This window comes from Hydra vulgaris, chromosome 02 (assembly GCF_038396675.1).
Source record: "Hydra vulgaris chromosome 02, alternate assembly HydraT2T_AEP".
Classification (NCBI taxonomy): domain Eukaryota; kingdom Metazoa; phylum Cnidaria; class Hydrozoa; order Anthoathecata; family Hydridae; genus Hydra; species Hydra vulgaris.
This window is the reverse complement of record NC_088921.1, coordinates 48,730,961-48,745,601: the sequence shown is the minus strand read 5'-3', so window position 1 is coordinate 48,745,601 and position 14,641 is coordinate 48,730,961. Positions and strand designations below refer to the sequence as shown.

The following is a 14,641-nucleotide window of genomic DNA, read 5'->3' as shown; positions in this document are numbered from 1 at the left end:
TGGTTATGTCTTTTTGGAAAGTATATGTCTATGGCGTTTTGTGCATTTAAAATAATGTCACAACTAAAAAACTTTTCTTATTATTAAGAAAAGTATTTTAGTTTTTGTTAACAAATAACCCAGTTAAAATATTTCTACTAACATTTTGAATATTGAGGATAGTCTTCTTTACTAAACATGTTCAAAAGTCGAGTAATAGTCACACAAAAAAATGTAAATAAATAGAAATTTTAAAAACAATTTAAGAATTAATCTTCAAGAAAATACTTTTTTAAATGTTTTCCTACGGAATTCCAGGCTATATATGTTGAATACTGCATAATAGTCATATTTGTAACGTCTTTTTCGTAAAGGTTTTCCATCATTCTATGAGCTATTTCGCCTGGAATTGTATTTGTTTTATCTATTATATTTGCAAGATGTTTAATGAATTCAAATTTTTGAAATTCACATTCGTTGTGCCAACAATGGATATGTGGAGTTTCCCAGATTGATTTATCACTACATGATGGGACATCCATTGCTCCTTTGTGACTTTCTGAAAAATCTTCTACTAAATGGTTTAATGACAACTCAGCTCCATATAAAAGTGACACTGGGCGCCACCATGTCGGCCACTGACCGTAAATGTTGTTTTGCAAATCTAATTTCTCTAAACCTGGCAAATTAGGATGAAACTCATTTAAATAAATGTAAGACGTAAGTTCCAACGTTTTTTTTGCAAGAGTGATAAAAACTTTGGTTTCCCCTAACCACGTTGATCCAACGTTATGAATACCAGCGTGTTTCATCCCCAGTTTTTTAGATATATTTTTTAAACGATTTCTGTTAAAATCAACACTATATCCACCTTCTCCTGTCATTATGTTGTACTTTGGTTTCCAAAAGTATAAAGCTGGACTTAAAAAAGCGTCATAATCAGTACGCATTGTGTATTTGTATGATTCTAAGATAAAGTAAATATCTGTTCGATTGAACATGATGAATGAGTTTATGGGACCGTAATCGATATTTGACTCAAAAGGTTGTTCTATGACGTAGCACCCTTGGTTGTTGAAAATATTACGGTTTAGGTTATATTCATTGCATACTACTTTTAAATGATCTACAACTGATGGATGGCTAAAAACAAGAAGATCTATGTGATTTTTGATTCCATAAATGCTTTCAAAAGATTTCAGGTTATCATTTATATGTCGCCATGAGCCATAGAGTAAAGATACAAATAAATGAACTTCGCGAATTGAATTTGGAACATAACAAACAACTGCTACTCGATCATTATTAGATTCAATCAGTTTTATTGTTTCAAATTTAAAATGTTGGTCTGCATCTAAATAATAAATAAACATATTACATTCTGTTGAGGAGTATTTCAGTACTTATATATGCATTTTTATATATATATATATATATATATATATATATATATATATATATACACACACACACACACACACACACACACACACACACACACACACACACACACACACACACACACACACACACACATGCATACATACATACATACATACGTACATACATACATACATACATACATACATACATACATACATACATACATACATACATACATACATACATACATACATACATACATACATACATACATACATACATACATACATACATACATACATACATACATACACACATACATATATTTGCATATATCAGGTACTGAAGTATTTATTTATACGTATTATAAATTTTTTAATTATGTGTCAGTGGCCGAAGTGGTTTGTGTGCAGTTTCTGAAATGCATCGCCGTGGTTAAATTTTTTCAAAAAAATATTTCGACTGAGCATGCAATCATTAAAATAATAAATCAAATAACTAGTAATTATGAAAAAAATAAATTTCCTTTTCCATTTAATACAGTGGATCATTGCATCCTATTAGATAAACTAAAACCATACGGGATATATAAAATTTATAATTGGATTAAAAGCAATATCTCACCAACAAAAGCAATACCCGCATAATGTTCAATTTGGAGTAATAAATGTCTTATGTGGAGTCCCGCAAAGATTGATTCCCGATCCGCTCCTGTTATTACATCAATAATGTTATAAAAAATGTACATAATAATTGCTCAATGTTATAGAGATAACTTTAATGCAGGTTCTTTATTGGACTTGGATGAAAAAAGCAAGTAATAATTTTTAAGAAATTTGTTTGATAATATTGTATCATATTTCTTTTAGATATTAAAGTTATAATTATCAAATATCATCATAAAAGTATTACACAATGAATTTGTGCACATTTTGTTTTTCTCAATTTCAAAAATAATAAAACAAAAAAATATCCACTGAACACAGCAATCAAGTGGGATATTCAATCCACCGCAGTCCATAGTTTTTGTATAGTCTTCATATAACTGAAAATAAAATGCAGTATCATTAAACAAATCATTTTCACTAACATCATCTTTTCTTGTAGCATAACCTGCAATATAAAACAAAGCCATTTTTGTATTCAGTGACAAAGATGAATCTAGTTCAGGTAATTGATTAATGATGTCACGAGATACTTCCCTTATAAAATAGCCACATTTTTGACAAGAATGCTCAATATTAATAGCATAATCTGTAACATCAACTTTTAATTGCAATAACAGTTTAGCTGTCTCAATGTTTAACTTTTCAACAACATTTTAAACTGTTATAAAGTATGTTCCACCTGAACCTTGCCTAAACTTACTGAATGCTTTTTCACTGTAATCTGTTGAAAACTCTCTAAACATAACATAATCAAAATTGTTTTTTAGCAAATATTTACACATCTCCACGATTCCAAAACATGTATGCCAAATTGAAGTACCTGTATCTTTAGTTAAAGTTTTCATTCTATGACCTTGTTCACCACTCACTTTAAACACCATATCTCCAAAATCAAGTAAGTACTACAAATTTACGTCTAATTCTTCAGAAATAACTCTCTTACGAGAATCTAAAAATCACATATTACCATAAATTTCTTTTACACTTGCAATTTTCCAAAATTTAGTAACTCTTTTTAAAAAAAAAAATGATTTCATTCATATTGCAAGGGTGAATAACTTTTGAATAAGTTTTAAGAGCAGCTATAGTTTCATTGCAAAATACTCTTAAACAATGTAATTGACTTTTTGTCTTTCAATGGGTTTTGGATGTATAACTAAAAATTTAGTCTTGATAACTTAATTAGCTGATCTTTCTCAAAATCAAAGATACATTTAAGGTCAAAAAGGAGAAAAATTCCACATTTTGTAAACCACGGTTTTCCTTCAACTTTCTCAAATTATTTTAAAAAAGCTCGATTTGTTCAATTGCCATCACAAATAACTGAAATTACTTTTTCATTGCTAGACTTAATCGAATTAATGACATAGCATACTTGCTCAAACAAAAAAGAAGCATCCAAATGACAGACAGGTATCATTTTGCATATAAAGATGGTCCACCTTTTAAACATTTAACCATAATACCCAAAACACTATTTGCTAACAACTCTGGATTATTTTCTGTTTTTCCAAAAAGATAACCACCATGATAAAGAAGAAGAGACTTTACATAAACTTCATTTACCAAAAGTAAGCAATTTCTATGATTTTCCTCTAAATTTGAAAAAATGGTACTAATAGAGTCAATATCTGAAACTTTCTTCGTCATAGATGTAATTTTTGTTAATGTTTTTACACTTGGCAGTGTAAAATCTTTTTGTACCTGATTGTAGAAGCTTCAAGACGTTGAAAAATAACAATACAATCTGATTATAGTTTGTACATTATAAATTTTTTTACCTACTTCTGATGTATTCATAGATGTAATAAGATCTTGTAATCCCAACTTTTGATGATCAATTTCAATGTTGTTCAGGAAGCGATATGTTTCTTCAACTCTTGACCAGCGATCAAGATATGTAATACAACTTTTTGATAGTGAAGAAATAAAACAATAAACACCAGCATGAAAACTTTCAAAATTGCTTGAGATTTGAACAACAAACATAGGTATATTGCGACAACTCATCACACTTTTCAGTTCTGATAGAAGACAACACTTTAGTAGTGTACCTAGATTTTAAAGGTTGAGTTGGTACCACACTAGGTGGAATGTTTGGAAAAATTAAAGGAGTTTCAACTGGTTTAACTTTCCCATTGACAATAGTTTTTAAAAAATTTTTCTGGAAAATGTCTTACACAGACAACAGTATCTGGTTTATTTGGAAAATTACTTCTTAGAATTGAATTTATCCAACGATTTCTTTCTTCTTCATTGGAGGAAAGCCTGAAAACTCGTACTATATTTTTAGCGTCGTAGTTTCCTCTGCATCTAGAAACACAGCACTTTTTAACCATTTATTGTAACAATCAACTACTCATAAATCGAACTTTTAAAAAACTAAAATAAATTATTCCGTAAAATTATCCGCCCCCAGTCAAAAATACGGATTCGCCATGCAAAATATTATAATAAACAACCGAAGCGTCTGTTATTACACTTTTGCAGAAGATATATCAATACAATTATAAAGATATCTTGAAGTGTTTGTTTGACATAATTCATGAACCTAATCACAACTTAATACATTTGTTTTGGTATATTCCAAAAAAATATGCTACTTTTAAAAACCTTTGGAATGAATTATGTACTATATATATTTCGTTTTGCGCTGTGCTAATAACAAAAAGTAGTTATCTTAAGACATTACTGAAGCTATAATAGCTATTTGTATCGACTTAGTGTTCAAAGATATAACTGTTTTTATAACAATAAGTTAAAAGTAACTTATGTTACTTTTAAATTATTTCAATAAAAATAAAAGAAACCAATGTTTATTAAAGTTTAACTACTAGAATAACTATAGAAACGAAACGAGTATGAAAATGAAAGTAATTTGTTTATAAAGTTTACCACCTCTGTTTTTTAATTGTTTACGCATTCTGAATGGAATAATTTATTTTTTCAAGATGGCCGAATAAGTTCTGCGTTTTTCAAAAAATGATACCAAATACCGAAAACAGTTTTTTGAATGGGGCTAAAAGTTACGATAATTTATGCAAAAACGACTTTTGTAGAAAAATTAACACTACCATAGTTCTGAATCTAACGTGGCATTATTGTTAAACATGCTCATTTAGGTATGGTATTCAAAATAATAACTTTAATTTTCATAAAAAAAAAAAAAGTTTTTCACGGATAGTTTTCACAAATAATGTCTAATTATAAATGTCATGTTACATTCATTGAAAACAAACACCAATACGTGCTTTTATGAAAAAATTAAATCCAAAGACTTATCTATAGCCAAGCCCCAAGGTACTTTATGTTGAAAATTATATCTTTTCTAAATAAAACTACGCTTTACGATATGTTATAGTCGCATTACTTTTACCAGATTATAATAGAGGTTAAAATAACCTTTCTATACATACCAAATATGACATACTTTTTGATGAAAAAACTTACATATTTTGTAATTGAAAAAAAAATATATTTTTGTTCGGAAAAATGTGTACTATGCCTTAGTTGCCTTGAGTACGACATTCATTTGATATTTTCTTAGAGGGGCTCTATGAAAAGATTTTGATGACATATGGACATCCTCATCTTTTTGAGCTCCTGTCTGTTTCACTAAATTTTTTTTTTTATATTATGAAATTATAAAAGTTTTTTTTAAGTCAAAACAGAGGAAAGAAAAAATAATAATAGTAACCCGGTGGGAAATGAGCTTGCGACTAGCTAGCTCATTTTCCACCGGGTTTACTATTATTGCTTTATAGCAATTTTCAAGCAATTTTTTTTTCCTATTTTAATTTTTCCTAATGTCTGTAACATCTTTAAAAATATTATTTTTAGTGTTGAGTCTATTATAATTATAAAGATAATTGAACTTTAAACATTGCGATTTTGTAGCAATGCGTCGATTGATACATATCGTAGCTTTGTAGCTAGCTACAAAATATCTACTAGATTTTTAGATAGCTGGTTGATAGCTACATATCAAAATTTTTTAGACAACGATTTTATTACGATATGACGATAGCTACATTAGCCAGTGGGTCTTTAGCTTATTAAGCTAGCTATCCTCATAGCCAAATGTCTGTCTTTATTTTTACAAATATCTATAACTTTTCGCTAACTAAAAAAAGTTAGTGACCCTCGTGACCAAATCGCTGTCTTTATGGTTATGATTATAGCTAGCTATTCGCTAGCCAATTACCACTGGGAATGTTGTATATATAAATATATATTTGTGTTTAAATGAACTATTACTTGCAGTGTTTGAACTATTACTTGCATATCTTTTGAAAAAAGTTCACACCGCCATTGAAAAATCTATTTTGACATAAGTACTACTATGTATTCAAATGTATTTTGAATGTCATTGTCATGTAATACAATAAATTTTCAATCCAACAATGAATCAGACCGTTGACCTTGCTTTTGCTCTTGCATGTTGCATAGAAGGAATAGAAGGTGCAATTCGACTATATTTTTTGCATGATAAATACATTTCCTTTATTACTTTGATTGTGCGCTCGCACATTGATTACTTCTGGTGATCTGTAGTATTGATAGCTCTAGCTTCCAGTACCAGCCATACGATATAAATCGACATACTCTCTGCAGAACTGTCCTTGTTGAAGAAATTAAAATGAAGGTCAGGATCGCTAGTATAGCTCTGGAATTCCACCTCGTACTGCTGATGTTGGGTAAATTCTGAAACCTGATCAATGGAAAATGTCCCTTTTCATCAAAAAAATCGTAACACTCGAGTGAGATGAAATAAAAATTTCATATCATCTCTCCAGCCTGACGTTTCGAGAACTACTTCTATTCCGTTATCAAACTGTGTTTTCAGTTGTTTGTACTCCTTCAACAGGTGAGATACAAATGGATATTCGATGTTCGGCTATTGTGTTTTACTTACAATAGCCGAACATCGACATTACAATTTGTATCTCAATACAAGTAATCTATACAAGTTTTAAGTGATTTTCAGCAAAGCAACACGTATTAGCAGTAGCAAGATTAAATTAATGACGATTCGTAATTTTAATTGTGGGGTGACCTTTTTTTCAAACCTAGAAGAATTGAACATGTTTTCTAACAAAAATTCATCGATTTATGACACAGGAAATTTTTTTTTTAAACTCAAAAAGCCATAACCCTAATGTATATACAGTGGCGTAGGAAGGTTTTTAAATGTTTGAAATAAACAACTTTTAAACAAATAGAATACTCCAAATTTTTTTACGTTCATATGTATGACGAAAAGATTCTTCAAAAAAAAATTACTGTGATAGGAGAATGGGAACAAGAAAACCCTAAAATCTCAACCCGCTCCCTGCCCCAAACATGAGAGCAACAAGTCGATGAAATACTTTTTGTACTATTTTCAACTATACTTATATTCACCGATAAATTTTAAATTTCATAGTAAAATATTTTAGTGTTCAAAAATTATGACCATATAAAATGTGCAAAACTTTTAAACTTTCTTTAAACTGTTTAAACTTTCTTGTTCCCCTGTTTCTTGTTCTCCTATCACAGTAATTTTTTTTTGTGAAGAATCTTTTCGTCATACATATGAACGTAAAAAGATTTGGAATATTCTTTTTGTTTAAAAGTTGGATATTTCAAACATTTACTATATTCAATATATTACTATTTTTTACTGCGCATATTACTATATGTCACTTATTTGTAAAACGATAATTTTTTTATTAAAAATAAAAAAGATTTTTTTTTTTACGCTTTGTCTTATTTGCCCACTTTTCTAGTGTTCGCTTTTAGCATAAATTATGCAACAATTATGCTTTTATCACAAATGAAATTTGCGATAAAAGCAAACAAAAATTGCTTTTTATAACGTTAAATTGTTTAAACCATGTACATTGTTATATAGAGGTTCACTTAGTTGTTATCTACTCTTTTGTTAAAAAAAAACAAAGTTCTTGCGTTTGTGTTTCTAAAATAATAATAATAAAAAAATAATGATAATAATTGTTAAAGTTGATTACAGGACTTTTAACTGGTTAAAAATATCCATCTTTATGTAATGCAAATTATTAAAAAATAAACTATAGGTTATAAGGTTCAAAGATGGTTGAACGCGTACACGCTTTTAAGTTAATACTCATACAAAAATATCTTCAAATTGATTTCTAAAATATATCTTTGCTTACCTTTAGTAGAAATTATAAGAACGCCAAATAATACTAAACTACATACAACAACTATAAAAATAAGTCTCTTCAGATTTGCCATGTTAAAAGAGAGAAAAGTAGCTTTTTAAAAAAAGTAATAAAAATGCGTGGCACCTGTGCATACTAAGAAATAAAAAGATGTTCACTTATAAAACCTGCGTTACAAGTGTTTAAACTAACGAGTATATATCATAAAACTATTCTTTAAAGTAAGTGAATCTAACATTTCTACGATTTCGTAATGTAACAATTTAATAATTTAATAGTTAGACTGCTCATAAAAATTTTATATACTTTGTAATGCGACAGTTTAAAAAAAATTATAAAATAATTAGACTGCTTAATCATCTTAACTGCTAAATTTAATTAATGATAATTAATGATAATGTCCGTAATTAATGATAATGAAAATTATGTACGTAAAAAAGTTTTAATAAGTTGAAATAAGTTTTTTGCACTCATATTTAGCATAACATAATTAAATAAAATTTCAATTAAATAGCATAGCTAACAGCATATACTAAACTATGTCTAGGGCGTTATTTTTAAACTTAAAAAGGTTTAAGATCTAACAACTACTTAACCAATTTTTTAAACTTAAAATGCGCAAGGAATTTAAATAAGAATTAACTACGTAATATAATGTCGTTGATGAAATTTTGAAGCTATTAGGTTTCTGCACATTGGGACAGAGTGTTTCAAAGTACCCAAAAATCATTGCCGATATTAAATGCTGAAAATTTACTATAATGATGAAGACATGTTCATTAAGAGAAATATATATTTAAATGAACATTTAAATATATATTTCCCTTAAATTAATCATCATTTAAGACGTTCTTTTAAGCGATTATTGACACATAAACTTGATAAAAACGCTATTTCGCATTTTTTTTTAATTATCAACTTTCTAACGCTCCTACCCAGTGGGCGCAGGACCTAAAAAAGACGTCATTTGAACGTTCAAAAGACGTCTAAAACGTTCAAAAGGCGTTTAAAAGACGTTTTTTTTTTCATGTACCATGCCCACTGGATAATGTTTTAAATTAATTTTACTGAGAATCATTTTTTTTTTTAAATTATTTTTTTGTTGATACTCTTCGATACAGTATAATTTAAGTATAATTCTAAGTTTTTATGCACCAGTAGCTGACAGTTTGAATGCTGACGTGAGAGCAACATATTATTAAAATAATTTTTTACAATTCTGAACTAAATTTATTTTCATCATCAACTTTTAAATTTCATGGAATAATCTCTTATCGTTCAAAACAACGACCATATAAAACTTGCAACCCCCTTAATGTGTAATTGAAATTGTTTTATCCAATTGTTGCTCTCACGTTTGGGGCGTGAGGGTAATTCTACGATTTTTTTGTTCAGAAGGAAAAACCATCGCAATTTTTTGCAAAGCATCATTATTGACAAAAGTATAAACATATAAATGTTTAGAGTTTGTTCCATGTCTAAAAGTTAGCTCAAAGAGGGATAACGAGAAAGGGCATAGTCAATTTGATCAAAAATTATATCTAAGAGAGCGTAGTCTTTAGAAAAAAGGAGAAAGATAAAGAACAAAGAGAAAGGTGGTTGAGTAAAGAGTTGTCACGTGAAAACACCTTCAAGAATGGTCAGAGTATTCAAACTTGATTTCTCGACAAATAGGTGAATTGATGCGTAAGTATACGCTCAAGTCAAGCATGTAACTAATTGATAATATTATTTTTAAAGAAATCTAATATTTTAAATATGAGCCGTTTATTTTGAAAGTGGCATAAGTCACTTTGTTCAAAACCTGAAGATACAGTGGCGTAACTAGAACTTTTGGGTCTGTTGGCAAGTGTAGCAGAGGGACTTCTGTAGCACGGTTTCCATAACTCCAGACAAAAAATATAGAACTAAATAAAAACTATAAAAACAAATGCAAAAAATTTTTTTTTCTTTCAATTTTTGAGTTATATTTACATGGTTATATGGTTGTATAAAAAAAATTTAAGTTGTTTTTTTCTCGAAATCATTAATAAGTTCTTTAATATCCATTTTTGCAGCTTCTATGCTCAATAGATAATAATGCAAGATCGTGTAATCTTGTTTTCCCAATAAGATTCGTTTCAAAACTTTTATTACTTTGAACTTGATAAATGATTTTTTGACCAAAAGCAACTGTTAAGCGTAAAAAACAATATTAACACTGCATATACTACTAAAATTAATTTTTTATACAACCATATCAGTTTAAAATTAAATCAGAAAGTTGTAAAATAGACATTGAAGGAGTCAATTCATTTTCTACTAAGGTAATTTAAGGTACTGATTTGGGAATTGAATAGAAACATTTTTAGAATATTTTTTTTGAAAGATTCATACAATTTTCCGAAAAATCTTTAACCAACAATTCAATGTTTTTTGTTTCCTAAAAATCAAAAAGGTTTTTTATAACTACCATTCTTCTAAATCATTGAGTAGTTTAAGCGTTAATTTTATTCAAAACGTAATAAAATAAATCAATTTTAAACTGATGATCTCTAATACCAAATCAAAAATCGCAACCTATTAGCCTAAATGACGATTACAAACATATATGGAAACACCAGTCAGTTATCTGATTGTTCTTTCCGTTTATGTTTACATTTTTCTAATATGGACAAAATAGTTGTTATTATCAGTATTACCTGGAGATATAATAAACTAGCTTGAGCGAAAATCAAGCCGAAAATTGTTTAAAATCGTGGTACAGATGATAGACGCGATTTTTTCACAAACTGTTGATGCCAAAATTTTTTGCATATGTGACTCACTTTGTGGCAAAAAACTAACAAAACAAAAAACTAAACTAGAAATAAGATTTTCATTAAAGTTATTAGGAAAGTTTACTCTATTTAAAATATATAAAATATATATTTTTATCGGATATATTCTAATAAAGACTAAATATATCATTTACTACGTTATTTCTTTAAAACTTTATATTTAATGCTATTGTAACGAATACAAATTCTAACCCGTGAAATATATTTGCATCAGTTTTATATCTTTCTTTGCGCCATAATTAAAATTAATCAAAAAACGAGAGCAAACTTGTCGTAAAAAAGTTTGTTTTGCCACAAACTTACGTCACTGCGCAAAATGTATTTGGCTTCACTTTTAGATTAGGGTTATATAGCTAAGGCCTCGTCTATTGTTTATAATGGTCTAAGATCTTAAGCCGGCACAAACACGTCTTTTAGACGTCATTTAAACATCTAAAATGTTAACACCTTTTAGATGTCTAAATTCAGATAAATATAAGACATCTAATAGTATTTATCTTTGAGATATCAAGTATGAGCTCATAATTGTTATCTCAAAGATGACAACAATCAGATGATAGATGGTCAAACTTTATAAGGTTATAGTTTTTGAACGCTGAAATATTATACCATTGTTGATAAACAGCGTAAATATTCTCGCCTCCACTTTTCTGCCGCAGCAGACGGCGGCTGCCTCCCAATTAATTTTTATCGGAAAAATTTTCTTTATTCCGCCTCCAATTGCTTCCGCTTTTCTGTTGGCGGCCGCAGTCAGAGATTTTTTTGAAGGCAAAATATTTTGGAGGCTTACGCCAATAGAGAGGCAGAAGCCAATGGTGGCCGCCTAGAGAAGAAATTTTGGAGGCAAAACCATTTGGAGGCCGCCTCCAAAAGCTTCTGCCTCCCAGCTGGCTGCGGCCACCAAATTAGAGGCGGAAATATTTGCCTCCTGCCGGCGGACGTAATGAAAAACAATTGCACGTTAGACTTTAACTTAAAGAGCAATTAAAATATTAACTGAGCAAATGTCAAATACTTGAAATTAAAGTTTTGTTTTATATAATTTATTGACTATTTGAAAAATTTTATTGAAAAAAAAAATTACAATTTTGTCAGAGCGGTTATTTTTCTAGGACTATCGAATAAAATTTTTATTCGATAGTCTTTAACTTTTAAACGTTTTAAACTTTTAATCGTCTAAAACTTTAAAACGTGTAAAAATAGATCAGTCTATATTTATTAAAAAATTTTAATAAATATTAGCAGATATTTTTTCAATAACTTTTACCATATCCAAATATTAAAAATAAGTATTTAACGTTATGGCAAGTGATAAAATAGATAAAAATTTAGCATATCGACTTGTTCTAAAAAACTTTGACCAAAATCAGTCAATTTAATTACTCATTTTATTATTTTTTTTTTTTGTCAAAAAGATTTATTCGCCAATGGCATAAAAGTAAAATTTCCGACTTATAACTTTTATTTTGAATAATACAACTACTAATTTATTCTACTTAATTTATTAGTTTAAAAAAAAAATTTAGTCAATCTCAAAGACCAAAAACTGTTGGATCCGCCCATGACTCTTTGGTAATATTTCCCTCTGATTTGTCTTGATTATTTTGTGATTTTTTTCATAACAAATACAATTTGGTTATTATTAGAATCAACTGTTAAAAAATGTAATATTTTAACAACATTTATAGAACATCACTTTCTGCTTGTTGCTTTTCTATTGTTCTTTTTTTTTTAAACTGAGCTCTTCTTATTTTTTTGACATCGCTAATCTAACCTACAATAAAAACATATATTCTGTTAACTCTTGATAATGAATTGCTTGTCTATTACTTTTAAAATAGAGTAGTGTTTTGCAAACTATATTTTATGTCTAATTTGGAATTGATTGCTTGTTGTAAAATTATTTTAACCCAATGGATGCAATGAAGACGTTTTTTTTACGTCTTTTGAATGTTTAAAGGACTTTTTATTTCCCAAGAACCTATTGGAACAAAATAATTAAAAGGTGTCCGTGGTTTGTATTAAATCAAAGAGGTATAATGGAAAAGCTCATGGTATGCTTAATTAGGCCGTGACAAGCTTAAAGAATAGAACCGAAAGTAAAAGTTGCTTCAAAAAGCAAAACATAAAAAAATAACTATCAACTAACTATAAATATTGTTAACTTAACTTTTTCTGAACTTTTTTTCTTTTATTTGCAAAGCTTTGATTGCTAATGACGTTTTTAAAGTGGAATGTGATTGGTTAGCGCTTAGAAAGTTTCAACTGAAGGAAAGTTAGTAGCTCCTTAGATGCATTTAACCACATATACACAAGGTACGGGAATGAACAGGCGTGTTGAGTGGTGTTCATATCAAGGTGGAGAAACGGAGACAAATTTTGGTTAAATAAAGCAATAAAGGATTTTCTTGACGAATACATTCGACAAAATAAAATCATTTGACGAAACGGTTCAATCGATAAATGTTGGGTACTCACAAAATATAAGTATAAAATAATATATTAAAAACAGGGCCGTCCCGAGGAGGAGGGGCGTAGGGGTGTCTAGCCCCCCTATGAATTTTAATAGTCGCCAAATCGGACACTGGAGTCGGCAAAATTGGATTTATAGTTGGCAGTCGGAAAATGTTGGAAAACGAGGACCTTTTTTTTTTTAGACAAGTTAGAGGGCAAAAAAACAGGGGGGTTCTACAAATAAAATGAGGGGGTGAATCCTTAAAAAGTACCAACTGTTTCTAAAAAATAAAAAAAAAGATCCTCAAAACTAAAATTCACCCGACCATAAATTAGCAAACATTCTATAGCGGAATATCAGTGGACCTATTTAGACATTTCCATCGGTCCACTGTAGTTTTGCTCATCGGTTACCTAGTGGACCTTTGCCATCGGTTACCTAGTGACAGCCGCCAAAAGTGGCTAACCGATGACTAGGTACTATTAATATGTTAACCGATGACTATACTATTAATATGAAAGTTATCGGCTGGCCTTTTATAGCGGGTGCGACTACTGGTCCACCAAGTAACCGATGAGCAAAACTCCAATGAAACGCTCAAAATGCCTATATAGGTTCACTACAAATCAACTATAACAATGTTTGCTGCGTTTCCTTATCTTAGAAAAATTACAGTTTTATTCGGCGGTATTTACCGCCGCAAAATATTTATTCTTTATTTACATAATTTTTTTTTATTTAAATACAGATTATAAATTTTTTTTATTAGGGTAGGAACTACCTAACTTCATAGTGCCAAGTCGCCGACTAAATAAATCCATGCAAGCTGGCTTGAACAAGGATTCCCTAGCACTGAGGGCCCATATACCTTGCCAACTTTTGAATATAGTATTATAGTAGCTATGCCTCCGCGAAGATGACAAATGCGTCATCGCAATCTTTTGATTAAGCCCCCACATAAAGTTTCAGTAAATAAAGTAATTATATTACAAACTCTTATATGCACAAAAGTACTTAAAGAATTTTAAAAGCTTAGGTTTTGATTTTATTGAGAAGCATTGAAGTTTATGAATAATATTCAAATTTTACAATTGCAAATAACTTTTTTAATCTTTTTAATTTATAAAAATTTAAATTATACAACGAGGACTTCAA

The 14,641-nt window shown here is 29.2% G+C and overlaps 1 protein-coding gene across 4 annotated transcripts; it reads right to left on the bottom strand.

Moving 5' to 3' along the window:
- Positions 1-228: 228 nt before the first annotated feature.
- On the bottom strand, positions 229-8,387 carry LOC105846818 (uncharacterized). Of its 4 annotated transcripts, none has more exons than XM_065791207.1 (2): positions 8,204-8,387; positions 229-1,333 (listed from the first exon to the last, which is right to left on the bottom strand). In XM_065791207.1, exons 1-2 carry the CDS (start codon positions 8,283-8,285, stop codon positions 249-251), a joined length of 1,167 nt encoding a protein of 388 aa, XP_065647279.1. In that variant the 5' UTR covers positions 8,286-8,387; the 3' UTR covers positions 229-248. The 4 variants fall into 4 exon arrangements, with proteins under 4 accessions (XP_065647279.1, XP_065647280.1, XP_065647278.1 ...); XM_065791208.1 differs by lacking the exon at positions 8,204-8,387 and adding an exon at positions 4,929-4,968; XM_065791206.1 differs by lacking the exon at positions 8,204-8,387 and adding an exon at positions 1,987-4,424.
- Between the last annotated feature and the right edge of the window lie 6,254 nt (positions 8,388-14,641).